Source organism: Sturnus vulgaris, chromosome 1 (genome assembly GCF_052056855.1).
Source record: "Sturnus vulgaris isolate bStuVul1 chromosome 1, bStuVul1.hap1, whole genome shotgun sequence".
Lineage (NCBI taxonomy): Eukaryota > Metazoa > Chordata > Aves > Passeriformes > Sturnidae > Sturnus > Sturnus vulgaris.
The window spans coordinates 39,805,906-39,825,658 of NC_142243.1; the positions used below are offsets into that span (position 1 = coordinate 39,805,906).

At 40.8% G+C, this 19,753-nt stretch overlaps 1 protein-coding gene across 10 annotated transcripts in view; it reads left to right on the forward strand.

Annotated features, from left to right (window-relative positions):
• RARB (retinoic acid receptor beta) overlaps window positions 1–19,753 on the forward strand; it is a 319,234-nt gene that overhangs the window by 214,145 nt on the left and 85,336 nt on the right. For 4 of the 10 annotated variants that reach the window (XM_088164196.1, XM_088164219.1, XM_088164204.1 and 1 more), the window contains one exon: window positions 12,251–12,337. The exons of 2 other annotated variants lie outside the window; for them this stretch is intronic. In XM_088164196.1, the coding sequence (XP_088020322.1) occupies window positions 12,251–12,337 (87 nt within the window). 4 more of the 10 variants (XM_088164237.1, XM_088164229.1, XM_088164230.1 and 1 more) reach the window with 4 other exon arrangements.

A 19,753-nucleotide genomic window follows, 5' to 3' on the forward strand; every position in this document is an offset into this window, starting at 1 on the left:
TTGGCATTGGTGTGCACCCTCCCTGTCACCGTGCCATAAGTGGTCCATGCAGCCAAGAGTAATTATGAGAAATGTGTTGTTTTGTGAAGCACAGTGAAGGCTCTGTACAAGTCTGCAAGCAGCTGAAGAGAAACTCAAGCAGTGGGTGTGCATAAGGTCAGGTTGGGATGAGGTAGGTGTGTGTAAAAAAGGAAAACCAAAGAATAATGTGATTTCATAAAGGACTGTCTATACATACTAAAGGTGCTACCAGTATTCCTAGCCCCTGGCTCTGTCACTTTCCAATGAGTGATGCAGCCAAGTTCCAAGAATTCATAAAGGCAGAGCATGGGAAATTTGCATCCAGGTTTTGACAGACTAGCAGAAAGCTTACTTGTGGGTGCAGACCCTAGTTCTGAACTTCTATTTCAATTTTGGTGGGTCTATATCTAGAGCTTTGGAGAAAGTGAGGCACACCCAGAGTATCTTAAAATAGGCTAAACTCACAGACTGGCTCTGCACTTCTGTGTAGGACATCACAAAGTATTTTTGTTCTGGACCTGCTATGATCTCCTACTAAAGCTGCTAGCTTCTAGTGTCTAATGTCTTTAAAAGGCCTATTAGTTATATAAAAAGCTCTGCTTTATCAGTTGACTTTTTGTGGTTCTTGTTGTCACTCTACTGTCTGTTTTCCTGGTTGTCATCTTTTCTTCCTCCTTTAGTTGGGTGTTTGAAATTAAACAAATAAAATTACACGCATTTATTTACATAGCAGTTGTCAAAGCACGATATGCTCTTCTCCAGAAGTAAGCACACAAAAAGGTTCATTCCCCTGGTTTGCTATCTTGAAATTGCAGGGACTTGGGTTTTCTAAACCCTCTTCTAAACATATATGAGTAATGATTAAAAGAAAAAACATTCTGCCAGGAGCATGAAACCTCTAAGTTATTGTCACACTGGTGTCACTTGCTAAAGCTGTGTAATAGGTTTGTCAGAGAAACCTGCAGAAGAAGGAACCATCTCTATCATTCAGTGGGAACTTGAAATAGAAAAGCTGTGACTTCATTCCTTACGGTGCTTTCTTGGCATCAGCTCTATCTCCCCAGCTCTTATTCAGGCCGAAAGAAAGGGCTGTTTTGTTTTGTTGTGTTTTTGCAAGAGAGTAAAATAAAATATTAACTGTGTTTTTCTTTTTAATATTGGGAGCATAATAAGGTCTCTTAAGAAAAAGAAAGCCAACCAGTAAGCCTGGAATGTCTCTCATTTCTTTAACAGCTAACATAGTGTGTGCAGCTGAGATCTGCCAGTTGGATCCTAGCAGGGGAGAAACCACTTTAGTTTGTTTGGTTTGTATATGGAATAACATTTTTCTTGCCTTGGAATACTTGTTTGTCATCACTCCCCTTTTGTGTTTATATTCTGCTTGGAAATAGTCTCCATGCTGTATATGCATTTGCCAGGATGTGCACATAAACAATGTTCCATTATGGGCTGCTCTGCATATTCCTTATTTACACCATATACATTCACCAGTAAACATGGTGGGGAATGACAGAGAGCAAACTCTTCTAGGCCCCTTTTTTTCAGTTAGTCCAGACTTTCTGCCATATGCTTGCTGAGGTCCCACTTCTATTCATGTTTTTATTAGGTAGAAAAAAAGTGTCCAGACTTCACACAAAGCAGCTTTTGTGTTCTCTGTCAAAAAAAATCTTCTCCTATGAAATGTTGATAGAAGTACCCACAGCCCTTGTGGGGGTGCAGAGTTTGAATAGGCCCGTGGTGAAAGCATGGGAGGGGAGAGCAGGGGAGCTGGGGTACAGTTTTTGCTTCTTGTGTGCCGTGAACAAATATTACTTAACTTCCTTTTTCTCCATTTTTCTATTTAGCAGCCAGGATTGTACCCCTCATCTTGATGCTTGTCACAACGTGATGTTTTTAAAGTTTTAAACTCTTTCAGAATTTTAGCTGGAAGGGATGAGAAAGGCAAAATATTGTTTAGTGTAGCATAAAATGGAAGTTTGACTTAGAATATATGCTGTTTAGTAAAACTATAGAACCATGGGAAAAAAAGTGTTACAGTGGCATAAATCATTTTTAGTGACTCTGCAGTTGAAAACGGTCAGATTAGATCTTTTTCTCATTGATTTTGTATTTGGTTAATGATTCCAGTTCTGAGATCATAAAGCTATATAAGATGTAAAAGATACGGGAAAATATATTTAACCTCTACATTTAAACTATGCGTTTCTTTTGACATTGAAATACTGCAATGACCTGGTAATGTTTTCCAACGTTTTAATTTTTGCTGATGTACAAAAATATCACAGAAGAGCTGATTCGTAATTATCACACATGGTATTGCATAAATTTCTTCCTAATTAAAAAGCTTCTAAATTCTGAATAATCAATTTATGAAGACATGTGGTTTTGACAAATTATACATTTAATTTCTGAAGATTTATTAGAAATTTGACCTGCAGCTAGTTAATTATGGTTATAGTACTGATGCAGTAATACTGGAGATTGATATAATGATATGGTTGCAAATTTATTTTGATATCACCCACCTTAGTAGGAGGACATGGGAATACACCTATATTTTGCACCATCTTGTTTATGGTGCAGGGAGGCATTAGTTTAATGAAGAACACAAATATTTGATAGGTCTGTGTTGCATTTATATGAAAAGGTATTTTCAACAGAATATAAGTGTGTTGAACTTGGTCCTTCAGGTTTTACCCTTTTGAAGGTTACATTTCCAGTAGTGTCAGTGATAGTTTTAGGTGAATGATGATAGCAAAATATGAACTTTAAAAAAAAACTCCATAATAAGAAATTAAATTGATTTTTCCTAATTAATTTTCAGATCACAAAATATTTCTGAAGTGGCTCTGTTTGTACTAATCTCCCACTCACTATATTGGTACTCCTAGTTTTATGAAAGTCAGCAGCTAAGTAATTCAAGATGAGTGTTCAAGATATAATGCAAGAAGCCAAATTAAATAATAAATAGAATTTTAAATTATATCTTTCTATCCTATCTGGATTTGCAAGTGATGTATGAGAACCATAGAAAGAAAATGCAGACGAACTTTTAGAATATGAAATGTTTAGAAAAGCAAGGCATATCTTAGCCATGTAGATAGTCCTTTCAGCAACACACAAAGGTTACCTATTTTTTTAAAGCAACTAAGAAAAAAAAAGACACTTTAACACGACTGTGATTTCTTCTGACTGATCTGAATGGGAACTGAGAAGCTGCTGCTGAGCAGCGATTTTACTCCATGCAGAGATGTTGGTGGGAGGTGTGTGTTACAGGACCTGCTGTGTCCATGGGTGAGAATGGTGGGTGGGGGAAGAGGAGCAGATGAACTGCTTCGAGGCTTTTCTCCTCAAACCTTCAGGTAAGAGTGTCCTTGGGTCTTCCAGGGTAAAGGAAGGGTATAGTCTCACCCTGCTTATCTGAATCAGGGCAGTGTCACTGGTGCCTGCCTTTCCAAGCATTGTTTAATGTCCATTCTACTATGAGTCCAATTCTGCCTGTTAGAAGAAAGAAAAGAAGAAATAGACAGAGCTCACTTATTGTGACCAGAAGACAGTCAAAAGTAAGTGTAATATCACATCAGCCTGATCTCTTATTTTCTCCTCTGGAAACTGAGTAGCTCCTTTTCCCTACACTGTGTGCAGTGCAGCTGTGGCTCAAAGCAGTGAAGTGTGACCACACCAGGGATGCCCTGAGTGAGAACATGTGCCCTTCCTGATCCCCAGGGACCGTCTAGCTCTCTTACAAGGGAGAAAACTAATGTAGCTGAATTTTAACACTTTAAAAATAGAGAGCTTTAGGAGTCTTTGTCTTAGATATTGACTTTTCTAGAGTCAAACTTTATTATTTCTGATAACCAGAAGAACACGAATAGTGCTATGCTAATAGCATATAGTATTTGTGCTCACATTTGATATAAATACACCGAAGTGTAAAGCAGTTCTAAAAACAGACTAGGGAAAATGCTGTGATGAAATAGAGATTCCTGAATTTATCAAATTATTTCGTGTCAGTAATTTATAAGGACTATTAGAAGAAAAACAACCAGTATTATAAGATTTGTAGGAGTTATTTCAGAGTTTACAAAAATTAACAACACATTCTCTTGGTGAAAAATTCTCTTTTAGATTAATTAAGTACTATCTATGCCATCTGAGGACTCTTTAATTCTTCAGTAACTGTCTAGACAGAAGTCAATGAGTGGGCAGAATTTGGGTGAGAAAGACCATTGGTACTTGATAAATGCATTCTGGATTGGGTCCTCACAGACTAAGCATGAGCTATTGGAGAAATACACTTTGTGTTTTACATATGTCACAAAACCTGAAAATATAAAATATCGTTTAGACCGATGTGAACTTCCTGCAATCTCTTTTCATTGTTCCATCAGTATCCTGTGGTGAGTCAGATAGCTTTGCTTTTACCCTGGGTAGCATTCAACTCATTTTTTTCCAAACCATTTTTGCAAACCTATGAAATTATTCTGTAGCAGGAGAAGGAAAAGGTCTCCTAAATCATTCCAGATATGTTAACTGGGAAAGGGTTAATCTGCCCTCAGGAGTTGCTATGTAACTGAGTCCTGCTGGGAGAGTCATGGTTTCCAGCCAATGGGACTCACCCCTACAATACAATGCATCTATCTTGTGTTTCTTAGTTGTTGTCAGTTATTGGAGTTTTTCCTGAACTGGAATTACACTCCTGCTCCTTTCATGCACTCCCACTGAGTCTTAAATAATTGTATTCCACACCAAAGTCAGAAAATAACAGTACAATGGTGTGCTTTTATCGCTGAAAACGTTACTTTGGACAACTTTGAGTGGTGTATAGAAAGATCTCTCATGCAGCAAAACTAGGAAACTTTTAAAAGATAAGATTTCCCAAAGAACTTTAGGGTATAACATGCTTTGGATTGCTTTTAGTCTTCCTGAAAGCCTTCTCCTACCTTTGTGTTCTCACCTGTGCACTCAGTCTTCAGCACATTTTCTTGCGCAGAAAGAGCAGAAAAATGTCTCAGCCTTAAACTGTTCATTCCTGCCTGAGGCATTTCAAGAAGCGAGTATTGATTTTCCGTGCATCCTGATTAGACTCTCTCCTTAGCTATTCCTCTTCTCTAAGGCCACTCAAGGCTTGAGGGCTGAAGCACAAATTCTTTAATTTCTCCTTTAGAAGAGCCAGGTGTGTTGTCTCAGCTCAAGCAAAGCCTCTGTGGTTGCAACAATGTATTTATATGGAAGAGGTGGCACTTCTGAGGTTTCTTTTTGTTGTGTTCTTTTTTTTTTTATTATTTTCCCTGGAGGAGATCCACCCACAGTCCCTTTGAAGGCTACTGATAAGATGAGGGAGAGACTAAGCCTAGCCTGTAAAAACACTGCCTAGGAATCTCTGCTTTGGCTGTTGGGTTCTGATAGGAAGCAAGAGAGTGGAGTGGTATCTGTCAACATGTCGTTCAAGTCTCAGTAAGTTTTACACTTCACTTAGATCTTTGTGCCTCATTTTTTCCAGTGAGGTTCTGTCTGATAATCTGTGTTGGCAAAGCTCTTAGCCTTCCTTGCATGCTTGTGAAGTTCTACCTCCAAGTGACATAATGTTCCCGCATTGTTCAGCTAGCAGAATAGGCTTTAGTATCAGTGGTGTGCCCTTCTGCTCTTAGTAAGTCTGTTAAAAAAACAAACAAAAAACAGGCAAGAAAACCCAAACCTAAAAATTTTTAGACAAATTTAAGAATCCAACAAGTGGACCTTTAATTTTTAAAGGTTTTAATTAGTATATATGCACTAACTTGTCATTTAAGATCTGACTGGGATAAGATCTTGCTGTACTTTTTATAGAGAATTACAACACATTTCTCAGGATTGGGAATGTGCACATGCCTTTCTTGTAAGTAAAGCTTCCATAGATTCAGGCTTACTTTACCCATCCAACAATCTTGATAATTCCTTGAAAGAGCTTAGCCACAACCCCGTCTTTTGGTGTACCTTTTGGCATATTTCATACCAAAGATAGAATGGATGGATGCAGTAAGGGTGAGATCTCAAAGCTATTTGGAAAAGCACAGAACACACATTCTTCTTCTCGTGTCTCCGTATGAAGTCAAGTAAGTCTGTTTTGCTAATAGTCTGATAACAATACATGGAAGAACACTATCCCATGAATGAGAAGCCTGTTCTTGAGGATTCTTGCTCAAAAACTGTGATTGAATTGAAAGAAATGTTTTTTTCAGTGTGATGGCAAGGTCTGTGCAGAGATGACCTCAGTCAGAAGAAGGGTCAAGACACCCAAATGAAGAGGTTTTGGTCTAGTTTATGCAAAACTAGTTTGATAGTTTTATAGATCTGCCAAGCCTGATATGCTGAGGCACCACCTCGTGCTTAGAGACCACCTTGCATGTCCACCACTATATTTGGATTACGGTCCCAAAAGGGAAAAAAATCCATGATACTGCACAAAGCCTGGGGCAGTATGCTGCTCACCACCACAGTATAACTGCACTTCAGCTCTGTAAGCTGTCTTTGATTAAAGCATGTGTGTCACTTGTGATTCCCTGAACATGGACATAATATGTGTGGACATTCATTACCTTCCGTGGTCCAATATGGGAGTCTTGCAATCTAAAGGTATGGGAATTTGCAGATCTATTTCATGTGGGACTAGCTTAGTGAAGCAGCTTGGGACCGTGCAAATTTTTATTTGTTGGCTTGAATTGCACAAGGCAAGTAGAATTTGAGGAATGCACCGAAGAACAATTTGATAAATATATTCTAGTAGAGTTTGAAAACCAGGAAACATCTTGTGAACATTTCAGACTGGACGTCATTGATGGTGCCATTGCTTGTTCTGAATGCAAGTGAGGTCCAGCCCAGCCTGACTTTTCCTGAGATCTCATCTATGTTTGAATGTTACATTGGTATAACAATGTAGGGTGAGAAAGCAGTTGTTCCTTTTCGAAAGAGAGTTACCTGTCACAGGTCAGTTACTGTAGTACAAAAGGAATATATGGAATCCTTTACCTGCTCAACAGTAGTTACATTATGATAACCTGTATGCTTGTAAAACTGGACCCCGTTAGTAAAGTTTACTTTTCAGGCTACACCAATAAAGTTACAGTGATAACAGTGTCCCTCAGAGGACATGTGCCCTCAGTTAATTCACACATCATTGATGACTCATTCTACAAAAGAAACCAGACATCGATTTGTTAAATATATACCTCAGTTTCTGGGTAATTCTACCTCATTTACAGCAAAAATTTATGCAGACTGTTCCCAAACAGAAAGCACATCTGCATGACAGAAACAAAGGTGTGAAAATACAGTGCATTAGGGCAACAGGCAGAGTAGAGGTGTTGGCATGATGACCATCATTACCAGCAGATTTCAGGCAATGTCACCACATTGTCATTGCTGTCATTACCCCTGCTAGCCAGGTAGCTATGCCGACACATTTTCCGGTCACGCTTTCATTCTTCTTTCTAAGATACCCCAAAGATAGGACACTGGGGTGTTCTTTCAGTGTTTGATGTAGGTCTGGGGTTTGGGAACTAGCTAAGTGGGAACCGGATTGTCATGAATAAGCATGTCAAGCTGCCGAGCGTGGATCTATTTTTTTCTATCGCAGTTTGCATTCACGGCATAATCCAGTCTAATCTGCGTTGGACTTTATGTGACCAGAGCTCTGCTCAAGTGTGTTTCAGCCACCTCAGGCCTCTGCCATTTCTCTGTAAGGGTTGTCTTTGTAAGCAGTGCAAGAGCACAAGCCTTAATTGCTGCCTAAGTCTGACTTAAATGAAATAGGGCTTAGGTAAGGTTAAGTCTTTGTTAGAATGTATGTATGTATGTATGTATTGAGCTGGAGCTCCAGTCACTGCTTGGTGACTTTGGTCTTTTTCTGGAAGACAGCCATCAGACCTAACTTCTCACCGAGAGTTCAAGCTGCAATTAGTGAACCTGTAGAAGAAGTACAGTTGTCCCCATTTATATTCTGATTCTGGTTACAGATAGGGTGGTAAGATGCCTATATTTGGAACTCCCATTTATTCTGCATGTTCTCAGATTATTTATTTATACATTCTGAGACACCTTTCAGGATACCAGAACATTAGGAAATACTATCCTTTTGTTAGGTAACTTTCTTTTCTCTATCTCCAAAAAAAAAAGGCAGAAACAAAGTAATTACTTGAACAGCCTTTTTGAATCTCTGTTTTAGTTTTAATGGAGCTCTGTGCTCTTTCACCTTCAGCCAAACACAAGCATATTCAGCATATAGGAAACTTTATTGTTAGTAGTAGTATTCTCCACAGTTTAATATTTAACATTTCTACTTGCTCTTCTGCTCTTTGATACATCTTGATTCTACCTAGGTTTTATTGATCTCCCTACCTTCATTCTCCCTGGATTATATAATGCAATGTGTCAGTGCTGTGCATGGCACTCCAGTTACCTCAGCATTTCCATTATAATTCTATGATTTGAGGGATTTATAGGCTAGCAGTAAAAATCTCTTTCTTAGCTAAACCTTGAAGCAGCAGTTCTTAGTCATTTAAAAAGAAAACAAAATGAAACAAACCTTTTTTTTCCTCACTTCTGTTTTTTTCTGGCAACCATTTAGCAGTGGTGTTTGCACTGCAGGATCCTCATAAACAGCAAGTGTAGATTCAGTATGTAGCCAGTTTTTAATCTAGTAATGTTCTTTTCTTTTCATATCCTTCAAAAATATATGTCGTCCCCTCTTCATGCATATGATGTCATTGCCTCTTTGCCAACCGTTCAGGAGCCTGCAGCCATCAGCCTTTGGGGCCTCAAAAAGGTGCAGTTTGGTGTCTCTCCTTTATTTGCAATGTGGATGAGTTTTACGGTGGTTTTTTGTTTGTTTTTTAAAAGTTATCCTTCTTTATCTCAAAGCCTAATAGCTTACTATCTACTTCTGTGTCACAGAGCTACAAATTTATCACAATTCAAAAAGACATTGGCTATATATAACTATCTAGAATATTAGTGCTATTACAAAAAAATTTGGAAGAGATATTAAATCTCATGCTTTAATGCTTAAGTGATTTGCTGTTAGAGAATAGGCTATTAGAGGACCTTTGGGTGAGTTATACTTTGCCAATCACTAGGGATTCCTGTATTTTCCTTAGAAAGATCTAGTAGCAGTCACTCTTAGAAATGGATTGCTGAGCCAGATACACTCCCAGTTTTATCATGTAGGGCACTTCTCCCCTGGCTCCAGGCCAAAGGATTGTATGGATTCTAAGAAACATGGTTGTATGCTCAAGTTTGTGGAGATTAATTATTTCTATAGCCTTTAAGTTAAGCAATCAGCTTTAAAGGCATCTTTAAAAATACATATCCACTGATTAAAACAGACAAAAAGCCTTTATCAGTAAGTGATTAGCAGACTGGTTGCATGCCTGAGTTCTGGGTCTGGAGATGACTAACTCTGCTTTTCCCATCTGAAATAAAATATTGCTCTGCACTGAGTTGTCTTTTGCCAGTTGCTGTTATATTTCAGGTCTGAAATAATTCTTCCTGTTAGTGCAAATTCCTGTTTCAGTCATTGCAAGCTGTGCATAGTAGTGTATAGCAGACTGAAGAAACCCCTTTTTTACTTATTTTCACTGCATTTCATGTTTTTTCCATGTCATTTGTGACATTTCATGCCAGTAATTTTACTATTTTACTTTCTTCAGGGCAATTCTTTCTCACAGTTGATAGCCATTTCCTAGGACTACCTTAGAGTTTTAAATATTCAGCCATTCTCTTGTGACCTAGTGATTTTCTTCCCCATAATCCTTTGACATCATTCACGTGCTTGAGACATGAAGAAAACATCCTTCAACACTAAAATCTACATGTAGTGAAGGGGGAATTCAGGTTTTCAGATTTTTCAGATTTGTATCACCAGTTGGGGAGAGGGGAAAAAAAAAACCTGCCAAGGCAGGCAAGTACTGTTTCATATTAACATCTATCGTCAATGAAGAGGTAAAAATCAAAGCCCCTGTGTGTGAGGCAGGGTTAGTGAACTGCCAGTGATTCTCCCAGCAACTGACACAAAGGAATCTGTGAGTATCAAAGCTGAGGCAGCAAGCTTAGTGTCAGCTCTTGCCTAGGGAGTAGAAGAAAACATCACTTTGTCTCTGCTTTCACTGCTTAAACACACACATCATTCACTAGTAACCATTTACTCTGCTGTCAAAACTGTTTCAAGAGAGTGCTACATTTGATTAATAGTAAAATGCATGCAAAAGAGAAAAAAAGTCTGCTTCCCCTGAGATACTTAGTTGGGGAGAATTTCTGCATGCACTTCTTAATTTTTCCATCCTATAAATATGCCTGTAATGTTCCAGAAGTGCTCTGCTGCTTCTAGTAAAGTCATTTTTATTAGAGAGCCTGGTGCACTCATCCTAATTCTAGTTAATGCTCTCTTTCTCTCAGTGAAGCACATTATGGCATCCTCAGCCTCTTGTACTAACAAAAAAGTGACCAGCACAACCATGTGTGCAGTACATGATTCATAGTGCTGCTTTCTGAATTGTCCAGTGGGTAATTGCAGTACAAAAACCAGAGAAACAGATGTAGACCCTAAACCTTGGCTGTAAATTTTTGTTTTATGATTATGGGTTTCAAATGTGCTATGTCACACTGACAAATATACAGTAACACCAGAGGAAATAGATTTCTGACTTGAACTCGTGCTTTTTATTTCACTTATAGCTAAGAATATGTTTATTGTAAAGTTTCTGCTATCACAGTCTGAAAGAAAACAGATCAAAGCACTGATGTGAAACCACAATTTCTTTGCCATGGACAAAGTCAGAGATATTGGAGAGTTTTGCCTCCTTGCACCTCTGTGGGTACTGGGTAGGCATTTAAAATACGTGGCAATACTTAAGGTTTCATTACATTTGAACTAGAGGACTATTAGTTAGCACAATAATTATGATTATTCCTGATCTAAATTAGAAAATACACTCCATTTTATGAATGTAGCTTTTCCTGATACTTTGTTGAAGAAAAACAAGTATTGTGCTATTTCAAAGTGAAATGAGAGATGAATAGGTAACCGTATTGTAGAAATAGTGTGTGAGTAAACCACACTGTTTGAGGGCTATTTGAGGAATTTTTAAATTACATGTGCGTTTAGTAATAAATATAAGCATTAGTGCAACTATTATTTGCAACAAAGCATGATGAGCTACCTGGCTCATTTTGATACAGTGAGAAAAAGCAATCTTTTTCCAATTTGTACACACTTAAGTGTCACTTCCCGGCATTTACTTTCAGAAATTGCCACTCTACATTTTGAGGTACAACCGACAAGTATTATTTTTGAATATGGTATTATAAGACTGCTAATGGGATAAACATAACTGTATTTCTGTTTGTCTGATTCTGTTTACTTTTAACTCACATAGGCAACATGTTCTTCTTGGCACAAGCTTAAACTGTTCCAAGAACCCTGGTCCTCACAAAAACCTGTTTTCTTCCTAAATTGGAGGCTGAAAAAAAACCATACTGTGTTTTGTGTCATCCTTTCCAGTTATTTTTGTGGTGATACGTTACGTATTCCAAATTTCTTGTGCATCCTGTGTCGTCTGGTTAGAAAATAACTGTCTGTTAATTTAGCTTTGCTATTCCAAACAAAACTGTAGCAATGTAGCCAGCCAAGTTTAAAAAAAAAAAAAAAAAAAAAAAGTTTAGCCACTTTTCCACTTGGCTATTTTAATGCAACAAACACTGTTTTGCTGTGCTGAAATAGTTTAAACAAGCCTTCCCTGAAGGATGGCTTTTTCAGTAAGTGTATGCTGTGCATAAATTTTAGATTAGAGAGTGTCAGGGGCTTCTTCAACTGCAGGAGTTCAGGCTGGGGGAGGACACCCCAAAGGGCTGAGAAAGTCCTTAAAAAGTCCTTTAAAAAGACGCTGTTAAACTCCAGCATTTGTAACTCTTCTGCCTGAAGGGAAGAGGGAAAGAGAGGCTGCCTGCTGCAGGGACAACTACAGCTCTCCCATTGAGGGGGAAAGGAGGCAAAGAAAAGCTTTTGTTTTAATCTCTTCAAAAGGATTCGCTTCCAGATTGCAGCAGGTCTTTTTGCTGGCCGCTGGTTTTCAATGTGGATATATCAGTTTCAGGGAACAAGTGCCTGTGCTGTGTGGGGGATTTGTTTTGTGGTTTGGGGCTTTTTTGTAAATTCTTGAATCTGTGTGAAAAGTTTTGTTAATACAATCTGCAGGCATTGTCAGAGAGCTTTCGGTTCATCAAAGGACTTTTTGTGGAGAGGGGACACCACATCCATTAAAGTGGCTGCGCAGGTCCCAGGGTGAGTCTCTCTCCAGCATTTCTTTACGGTCGCCAGTGGTGTGCCATGCCTGCTCAGTGTGCCCCTCTCTGCCCGACTGCTGTCTTGGGATTTGCAAGAAATGGGCAATTATCAAATGTTCCATTTTCTAGTTTCTGCACCTGAGCTTGCTTTGGAGCAGGGAAGCGAGGCTCCTGTGTGCCTTGCTCCTGGATGATGCTCACTGCTGGGGCTGAGGTGGCTTGGCTTACTTTAAAATTAAAGCATGCATGTGGTTATTGAGCTCATGTTCTTCCCACTGGGGCGGAGGGAGTGTTTCCAGGCTGTTGTTTTTAATGTTTAAATTGTCCATAGGAATAAGAACTGATGGAAGCCTCTATGGAGTCTTTCTCGGTGAGCAAGATTTTGGAGAGGGTAGTTACCTGCCTAAAAAGCACCGAAGTCTCTGCTGGCTTCATGCAAGTGGTGGGCCCGCACAGGTCTGGCTATGGGATTGCGGCCTCAGACTTGGGGAGCCTTTGACACCTAGACCGGCCATGAGGGAGGGCTGTCGGCAGTGTGGTTTAGCACAGACCTTAGCGGGTGGGAGCGGCCCTTGCCTTCGGAGCGGCTGTGAGGGCTTGGCCGGGGCCGCCTGCCCCAGGGAGGTGTCCCCGCTCAGCACCACGGGCTGGGTCCTGTTCCCCATGGATTAGCCCGTGGCCTTTCTCCCCTCCCGGGGAGCTGGTGCTCATTAGCCCTCTGAAAGCTGATACAGCCCCTCCGGGGCCACACGAGCGCCCCAGCCCCTCTCTGCTAATCAGAGACAGGCAGGACCCGGCGGCGGCGGGGCTGGGGAGGGAGAAGAGGGGATGCGTGGCTGCTTCCTGCCCTGGGCTCAGTGGTGGGGACAGACCCTCCCGGGCAGTGCCATATCTGACCCATCGGAGAAGCCAGGGAGCGCTGGGTGACTTAGGAGCCGGCGTGAGGGATGGATGGTGCGGAGAGATGGGGCCTGTCCGCCCTCCCCACCCCCCGCCCAAGAGGGACGGGCCCCTGCGATTCCCCGCTGGGAGCGGGGCTGGCACCGGCCACAGGCCCTGCGAGTGGTATTGAGCGGGGTCCCCGCGGGTGGCACGGAGCGGGGTCCCCGCTGGCATGTGCCGGGGCAGCTCCGGGATGAGGCTGCTCCCGAGCCCGGCCCGCCAGCCCAGCAGCTGGGGCGAAGCCCGTATCCCTGGCTGGGGAACAGCGGCAGCGCCTGCGCCTCGCTCGTGGCCTCTCCGGGGAGGAAAGGAATGTGTGTGTGTGTGTGTGTGTGTGTGTGTGTGTGTGTGTGTGTGTGTGTGTGTGTGTGTGTATGAAGGAGGGAGGGAGGGGGGCACAGAACTTTCAGCAAATTGAGGTGGAATTTTTATATTCTCCATTCCCTGCGACCGCTGAAAACACCGCTGTTTTTCTTCCCACTCCCTTCCCCTCCTCCTCGTTGTTGTGTTTGGCTTTTTTTTTTTTTTTTTCTTTTTTTAATTGCTTTATTATTTTGGATCTTTTTGTACGTTGCGCTCCCCGTCCGCACCCGCCCGCTCGGCGGCCGCGGGGCGACTCCGGCAGGGCTGGGGCTCGCCTTTGCCTGCCCGCCCGCTTGCCTGCCTGGCTTTTTTGCAGGGCTGCTGGGAGTTGTGAAGGCGTGTGAGAATCCTGGGAGCTGGTGATGTCAGACCGCTTGGGTCATTTGAAGGTTAGCAGCCTGGGAAGGGTTCACGGAAAGTTCACTCGCATATATTAGGCAATTCAATCTTTCATTCCCTGTGACACAAGTAGTAGGAAGTGAGCTGTTCAGAGGCAGAAGCATCTATTCACGGCCGAGGGGGATCCCGAGCCTCCACCGGAGCTGTTTTATCCCGGGGAGGTGGGCGATTGGCACGGCGTGGGACGCGGCACACACCCGGCGAGCGCCCCAGGAGCTGGACTGACTCTCAAGAAATTTTGGGGGGAAATTGGTGGTAGCTAAAACTTGGAATGCGGCTCGCATCCCCCCATCTTGCTGGATTGGCTGGGCAGCCTGGAAAATGGTAAATGATCATTTGGATCAATTACAGGCTTTTAGCTGTGTTGTCTGTCATAATTCATGATTCTGGTCTGGGAAAAAGACCAACAGCCTACGTGCCAAAAAAGGGGCAGAGTTTGATGGAGTTGGGTGTACTTTTATGTGCCATTTTCCTCCACACCTAGAGGAAAGCACTTTTGCAGGCATTCTGTGCAGGGGGAATCATGTTTGACTGTATGGACGTTCTAGCAGTGAGCCCTGCTCAGATGCTGGATTTCTACACTGCGAGTCCGTCTTCCTGCATGCTCCAGGAGAAGGCTCTCAAAGCATGCTTCAGTGGATTGGCACAAACAGAGTGGCAACACCGGCACAGTGCTCAATGTAGGTCCCAACTGTTATTTTTCCACTTTAAAGCAATTACTATTATTATAATTGTTGTTGTTGTTATTTATTTTTATTTATTTACTTGCATGTATTTAAAAAAGAGAGACTGGTAATTAAGCTCAGAGGTAATGAGGGGTGGGGTGAGTTTTTGTGTAAAATGTGGTTTGCAAGCTTTTTTTTTTTTCTCCTTTTGGCAAGAAAGGAAAAACGAAAGAAGCACGGGACTTCTTTCTGTTTATCCCTTCTCATGTGGCATATTGATCCTGACAACAATTGTGGAGCCAAACAGGAACACATAAAATCGTAACGTAACACAGCAAATACTTGCAAAACTCCAACCAGTGAAAGACGAATTTACATAACATCTCTGTGGTAGCTTTTTCTTTTCCCCCTCCTTAATCTAATTTTGTAGCACATTTGCTAATCAGGATGCATGTTGTCTTGAAGTGCATTTTAGCAGAGTAGTCAAGCAATTAAAATATTGATCTCTACAGTTCTTGCAAAGATGTGGAATTGAAGTGGGTAGGTGCCATTCCAAAAATCAGACAGTAGTTATAAGTTTCTGAAGAAAAGGCAATATTTCTTTGTACTGACCTTGCTGCCACCTTTCTTCTTCACTTTGTTGCTCTAAGAAGTTGCTGTTTTGCTAGAAAACTACTTACTGTGAACACCCTTTGAGTTTAACCATCAATTATTTCTATACCTTCAGATTCAGACAGCGATGCACTGTTAAACAGAGGAGTGAGAGTTAGTAGTAGGACACTTCTGAAAATGTGTTACTATGTTATAGGGTCTTGATTTGTTGCTGAAATATATAGATGATAAGCAATAGCGGTATTTTAACACCCCAGTTTCAAGTTTGAGAAATGACAAAAAGTGCCAGAAAACATCACCTTATGCTCTGCTTAAAACCTTGCAGGATGCTTCACTGCTCTGACGGTGATTTAGATAAATGACTTGGCTATCTATCAAAATGTTTTTAGCACGCTCTCGAACACTTCAGTACAACATTAACTGTATAATGCCGTTGGAAAGTTCTGTTTTGCGGTATGTTAAAGTTAACTAGGAATTAGAAGAGTTCCCTTCAACATTTCAAAGGGGTGGAGTAGGTAATTGAAAAGTAAATTTAAGAGTGTTTGGTGAAATAGTGTGTTTCACTCGGCTCAAAAGTTTTCAGACACCATATGACATTTGTGTGGGTTGAGTAATGAAAACAGAATTGTAAAAATCAGTGACTAGCAGCCTACATTACTGCAAATGTTTTGATGTCTTTACAATTAAAAGGAGACTGTGAAGTTCAGCATGGGATATTTATTTTCTTCGCACTGTTTTCACAATGCTTCAAACAAAATGTGAAACAAAGCTTTTGCTTCAAAATAGTGTTACTAGCTATGGGAGAGCTTTGGTTAGCAAAAGCAAAAATCCAAACCAGATGTTTTACTAAAAATGCGTTTTTCTCCTCTTTCATGGTTTAAACTTTAGTATAACTTCAGTGGTGATATTGCGGAAACTTGGAATTAAATAAACTTTCCTGGAGTCAGGGGCATATATACTATCGTTAAAAGCTTACACTTGCAAAATATTCTTTAAATAACTCCTGGCTTTAAAATATCCTGCTCTTTCTCTTGTATGTTCTTAATACCTAGAAGCAGGATTCTTAAAAACGAAATATATGGTGTTTGTTCTTGAGCAAGTTAAACACAGGATTACCCTTATCATAATGGATGAGTGGTAAATATGTCATTTGCCTAGGGCCTGTGATAAGAGACAAGTGTTGATAACAGGAAAGTTTAGCTAATCAAAGAAACGCATATTAACAAGAGTAAATAAAAATACAGGAAAATGCGTTCAGGAATCCAGTCTTGTAACTTTGTAAGCAGTAGGATTAATCTTCACTGCATGGGAATTTAAAATCAGGCCGAAACCTGAATTAAAATACGGTGGTTGTAATTTGAACTGTGAAAGTTAATGGTATAGAAATGTGGAAAAACAATTTAGTTAAAGTGAGTCCAAATTAAGATTTTCGTTTGAAGTCTTAGAGAAAATTTTGTTTTCGGTTTTGAAGAAAGTGTGAGCAGTTTATGCATGAGTAAATATATAAATGAATCATGAAATATTAAAATTCTCTCAAAGTGTAAGATTTTTATCTTGCATCTCATGAAAATATGGCAGAACTAGAATTTTTGTTGTCCAGAAAGCTTTTAGTAGTTTAAAGGTTTTTCCAGTGCTTATAAATACAAAGATAGCAATGTTTAATTCTAACTTTGGCATTTCCTAATTCTCCATTTTTAAGAAGACTTCTGTGATTTGATGTAACAATAATCAAATTTTGTAATTGTTAGAAGTGTGATAGGGTGTTTTTTGGTCTAATTTGTTGTTTAATTTTTGGCTCTGCAAAAAAACACCAGTACACCTGCAGCCATTGCCTTAGGCCTTAGAAATATTGCTTTGATAGAGACATGATTGTAGAGTAAAAGGTAAGTGGTTGTTGAGGGAATAGTACCTGGATAATGCAAACTCAGAGCAGGCCAGTAACAATCCCAGACAGCATCAGGATTTCCACTGAAATGCTGGCAAAATTGGCCATGGCAGGGTTTAGGGCAGAATGCTGTAGGTCTCCAACTTCAGCACATCTTCCGTACGTTAATCCTGTTACAATTCACTGAGCTAGTGCACTCTTGCAGCATCGTGAATTTTCTAGTCCATGAGGGTCTGCAAAGCAAAAATAGAGGATAAGACACAACCCAAACATAACCTTAACTTGTGTGGTATTTTTTTCCTCTCCCCTGTGGGAGGAAAAACCTGCCATGGGTTTGCAATGCAACTGTTAGCCACTGCGTATTGCATGGTGTGTTACAAGAACACAAAAAACCCCCCCTGATTTTGCACTCATATGAGTTTATGTTTTATGTGATTCTAGTTATATTGTTGTAGATCTAAAATGAGATTGTTTGTTTGCAAAGAAAATTGTGGACTCAGAAATGAGACTAGAATCAACTGCACTTCTAATCGTAATTCATTCTCACACCTTTTGTTGTAAGATAAAAATCAGGTCGGTATAATTAAATTAGACAAGGATAGTTCTTAAGGGGACAAAAGAGTTAAGATTGCAAGAATGAGTAATTTATAGTTTCTTAAGTAAGTTAGAATATTCTGCTCCCTCGTAGTGCAGTGGCAACGAATACTGAGAGAGAACCAGTAACTTTTGGTGTAACATGAGCTAACTAAATACTGCGGAAGCGGGAACAGGACAGGTCCTGAGAGAGGAGCTGCAAAGAATGGAGATCTGACCTTGGAAAAGCCTATTTAAAAAAGGCTTCATTAGTCTTCATTAATTAAACAGACAAAAAACCAAATGAGCAGGCCCAAAACAAGAGTAAGTTTGTTTGGCATTATGTAGTGTTTCAGCTAATTATATCAAGTAGATGACTACTGCCTACTGCATTTCTTTAGGGTTGGAAGCATAAAAAAAATGATGAAGTCAAAAGTTACGGACATGGCAGCAGAACACACTGGGATGTTGAGGCTCGCGTAGCATACAGTTCTTATTTCAGTTTGGTAAGAAGTGTTTGCCTAGAGAGGAGCTAGCAGGTATTAACTTTCAGAAAGTTCATGAAGATGGGACTTCTGAAAGCATACGTTTTCCTTCAAAATTCTGGATTATTGCAATGTTTGGGTCAGGTTCCCATTCCCTGCAAGCACTGGAAACATCTGTGTTCCACCAAAAAAAAAAAAAAGCTCACTACTTTATTTTCTTTCATCTTTCAGAATTAAAAAACAAACATTTTGAAGTGAAGGACTTGTAATCTGCATTCCCAAGTATCAAATTGCTGCAGGTGTGTTTGCTAGTGCCCAGAAGGCAAGATCTGTTTGAACCAGGTTATTTTCTTTGAAGTTCATCTATAAACTTTACAGCTAAATGGCTAGGACTGATTTGTTAAGGGAAAGAGTCTTTGTTTAAATTTTTATACGTCTAGCTTAATTCTCTGAAATGTGTGATAAAAAAAAGTTTGTTTCTGATCCATTGCATTTTTAAAAAATTATGTGGGGGTATATTTTTTTCCAAAATACATGGAAGGGGAAAGCTATTCTCTATATAGACTCTGGTGCACTTAGTCTGATTCGACTGCTGGCACAGGAAAACTCTAATGGACAACGCACCACTGTCAAAAACTCCTGCAGACAAAAATGATGAGAAGCTTTCGCTGGTGAAGTCAGGGTGGGATAAGCTTGGAGGAAAAGCAATGTATCTTTGGGTGACTCCCTGCTTGCCTAATGAGTCTGTGCAGCAAAGGTGCAACTTGTCAGAACAAAGCCAGGCTTCTGAGGCGATGCCTTGAAGAAGGTTACGGTGAAGTTAAGGAGTTGAAAGAGGGAGATAGTGTTTCAGACAGCGAAGTTAGTCATCCTCACATCCAGTTAAATCCCTACTTACTGCTGAGCGGTTTTTGTTAACCATGTGTGCGTCACGCCAGCCCCGCAGCCCGGCCAAGCCGAGGGGCTTTGCTCGGGGGAGCGAGGCGCCCTGCTCGGCGGATTACGGTCCCACCTCCCCGAAACACGCCAAGTGACTGGCTTTGCTCAGGTCTAATTTATATACCGCCCTTTACGCGGCCGATGAAGTGCGGCTGTGTTACACAGCCAGCATTTAGGTTTGGGAGCGGGGCTGTGAAAGGGACATTGTGCTCGGAAGGACTGCTGTCTGCCGCGGTCGGCCACGCTATGCCCCGTCCTATTGAGACCTCAAAAGCAGAGCACAGCTGTGATGAGTTTCCAGATCTGTTTGGCCGTGGGGACCGGCCCTGGTATGCGTGCGAGCCGGGGGGGAACATCCCTCTCCCCTCACGCTTTCTGCCTGGGGGGCTGGCAGCAGCTTCTGAGCAGTGAATTTACAGGGGCGGGCGGCTGGGGCCAAATTAGTTGTGGTTTCAGAGGGCTTTCCAGAGCTTTGCTGGGCTGTAGCACGCAGCCCCATGAGGAAGGATATCAGTTGATGTATAAAATGGCCAAGGAACTTCGGTAAATAG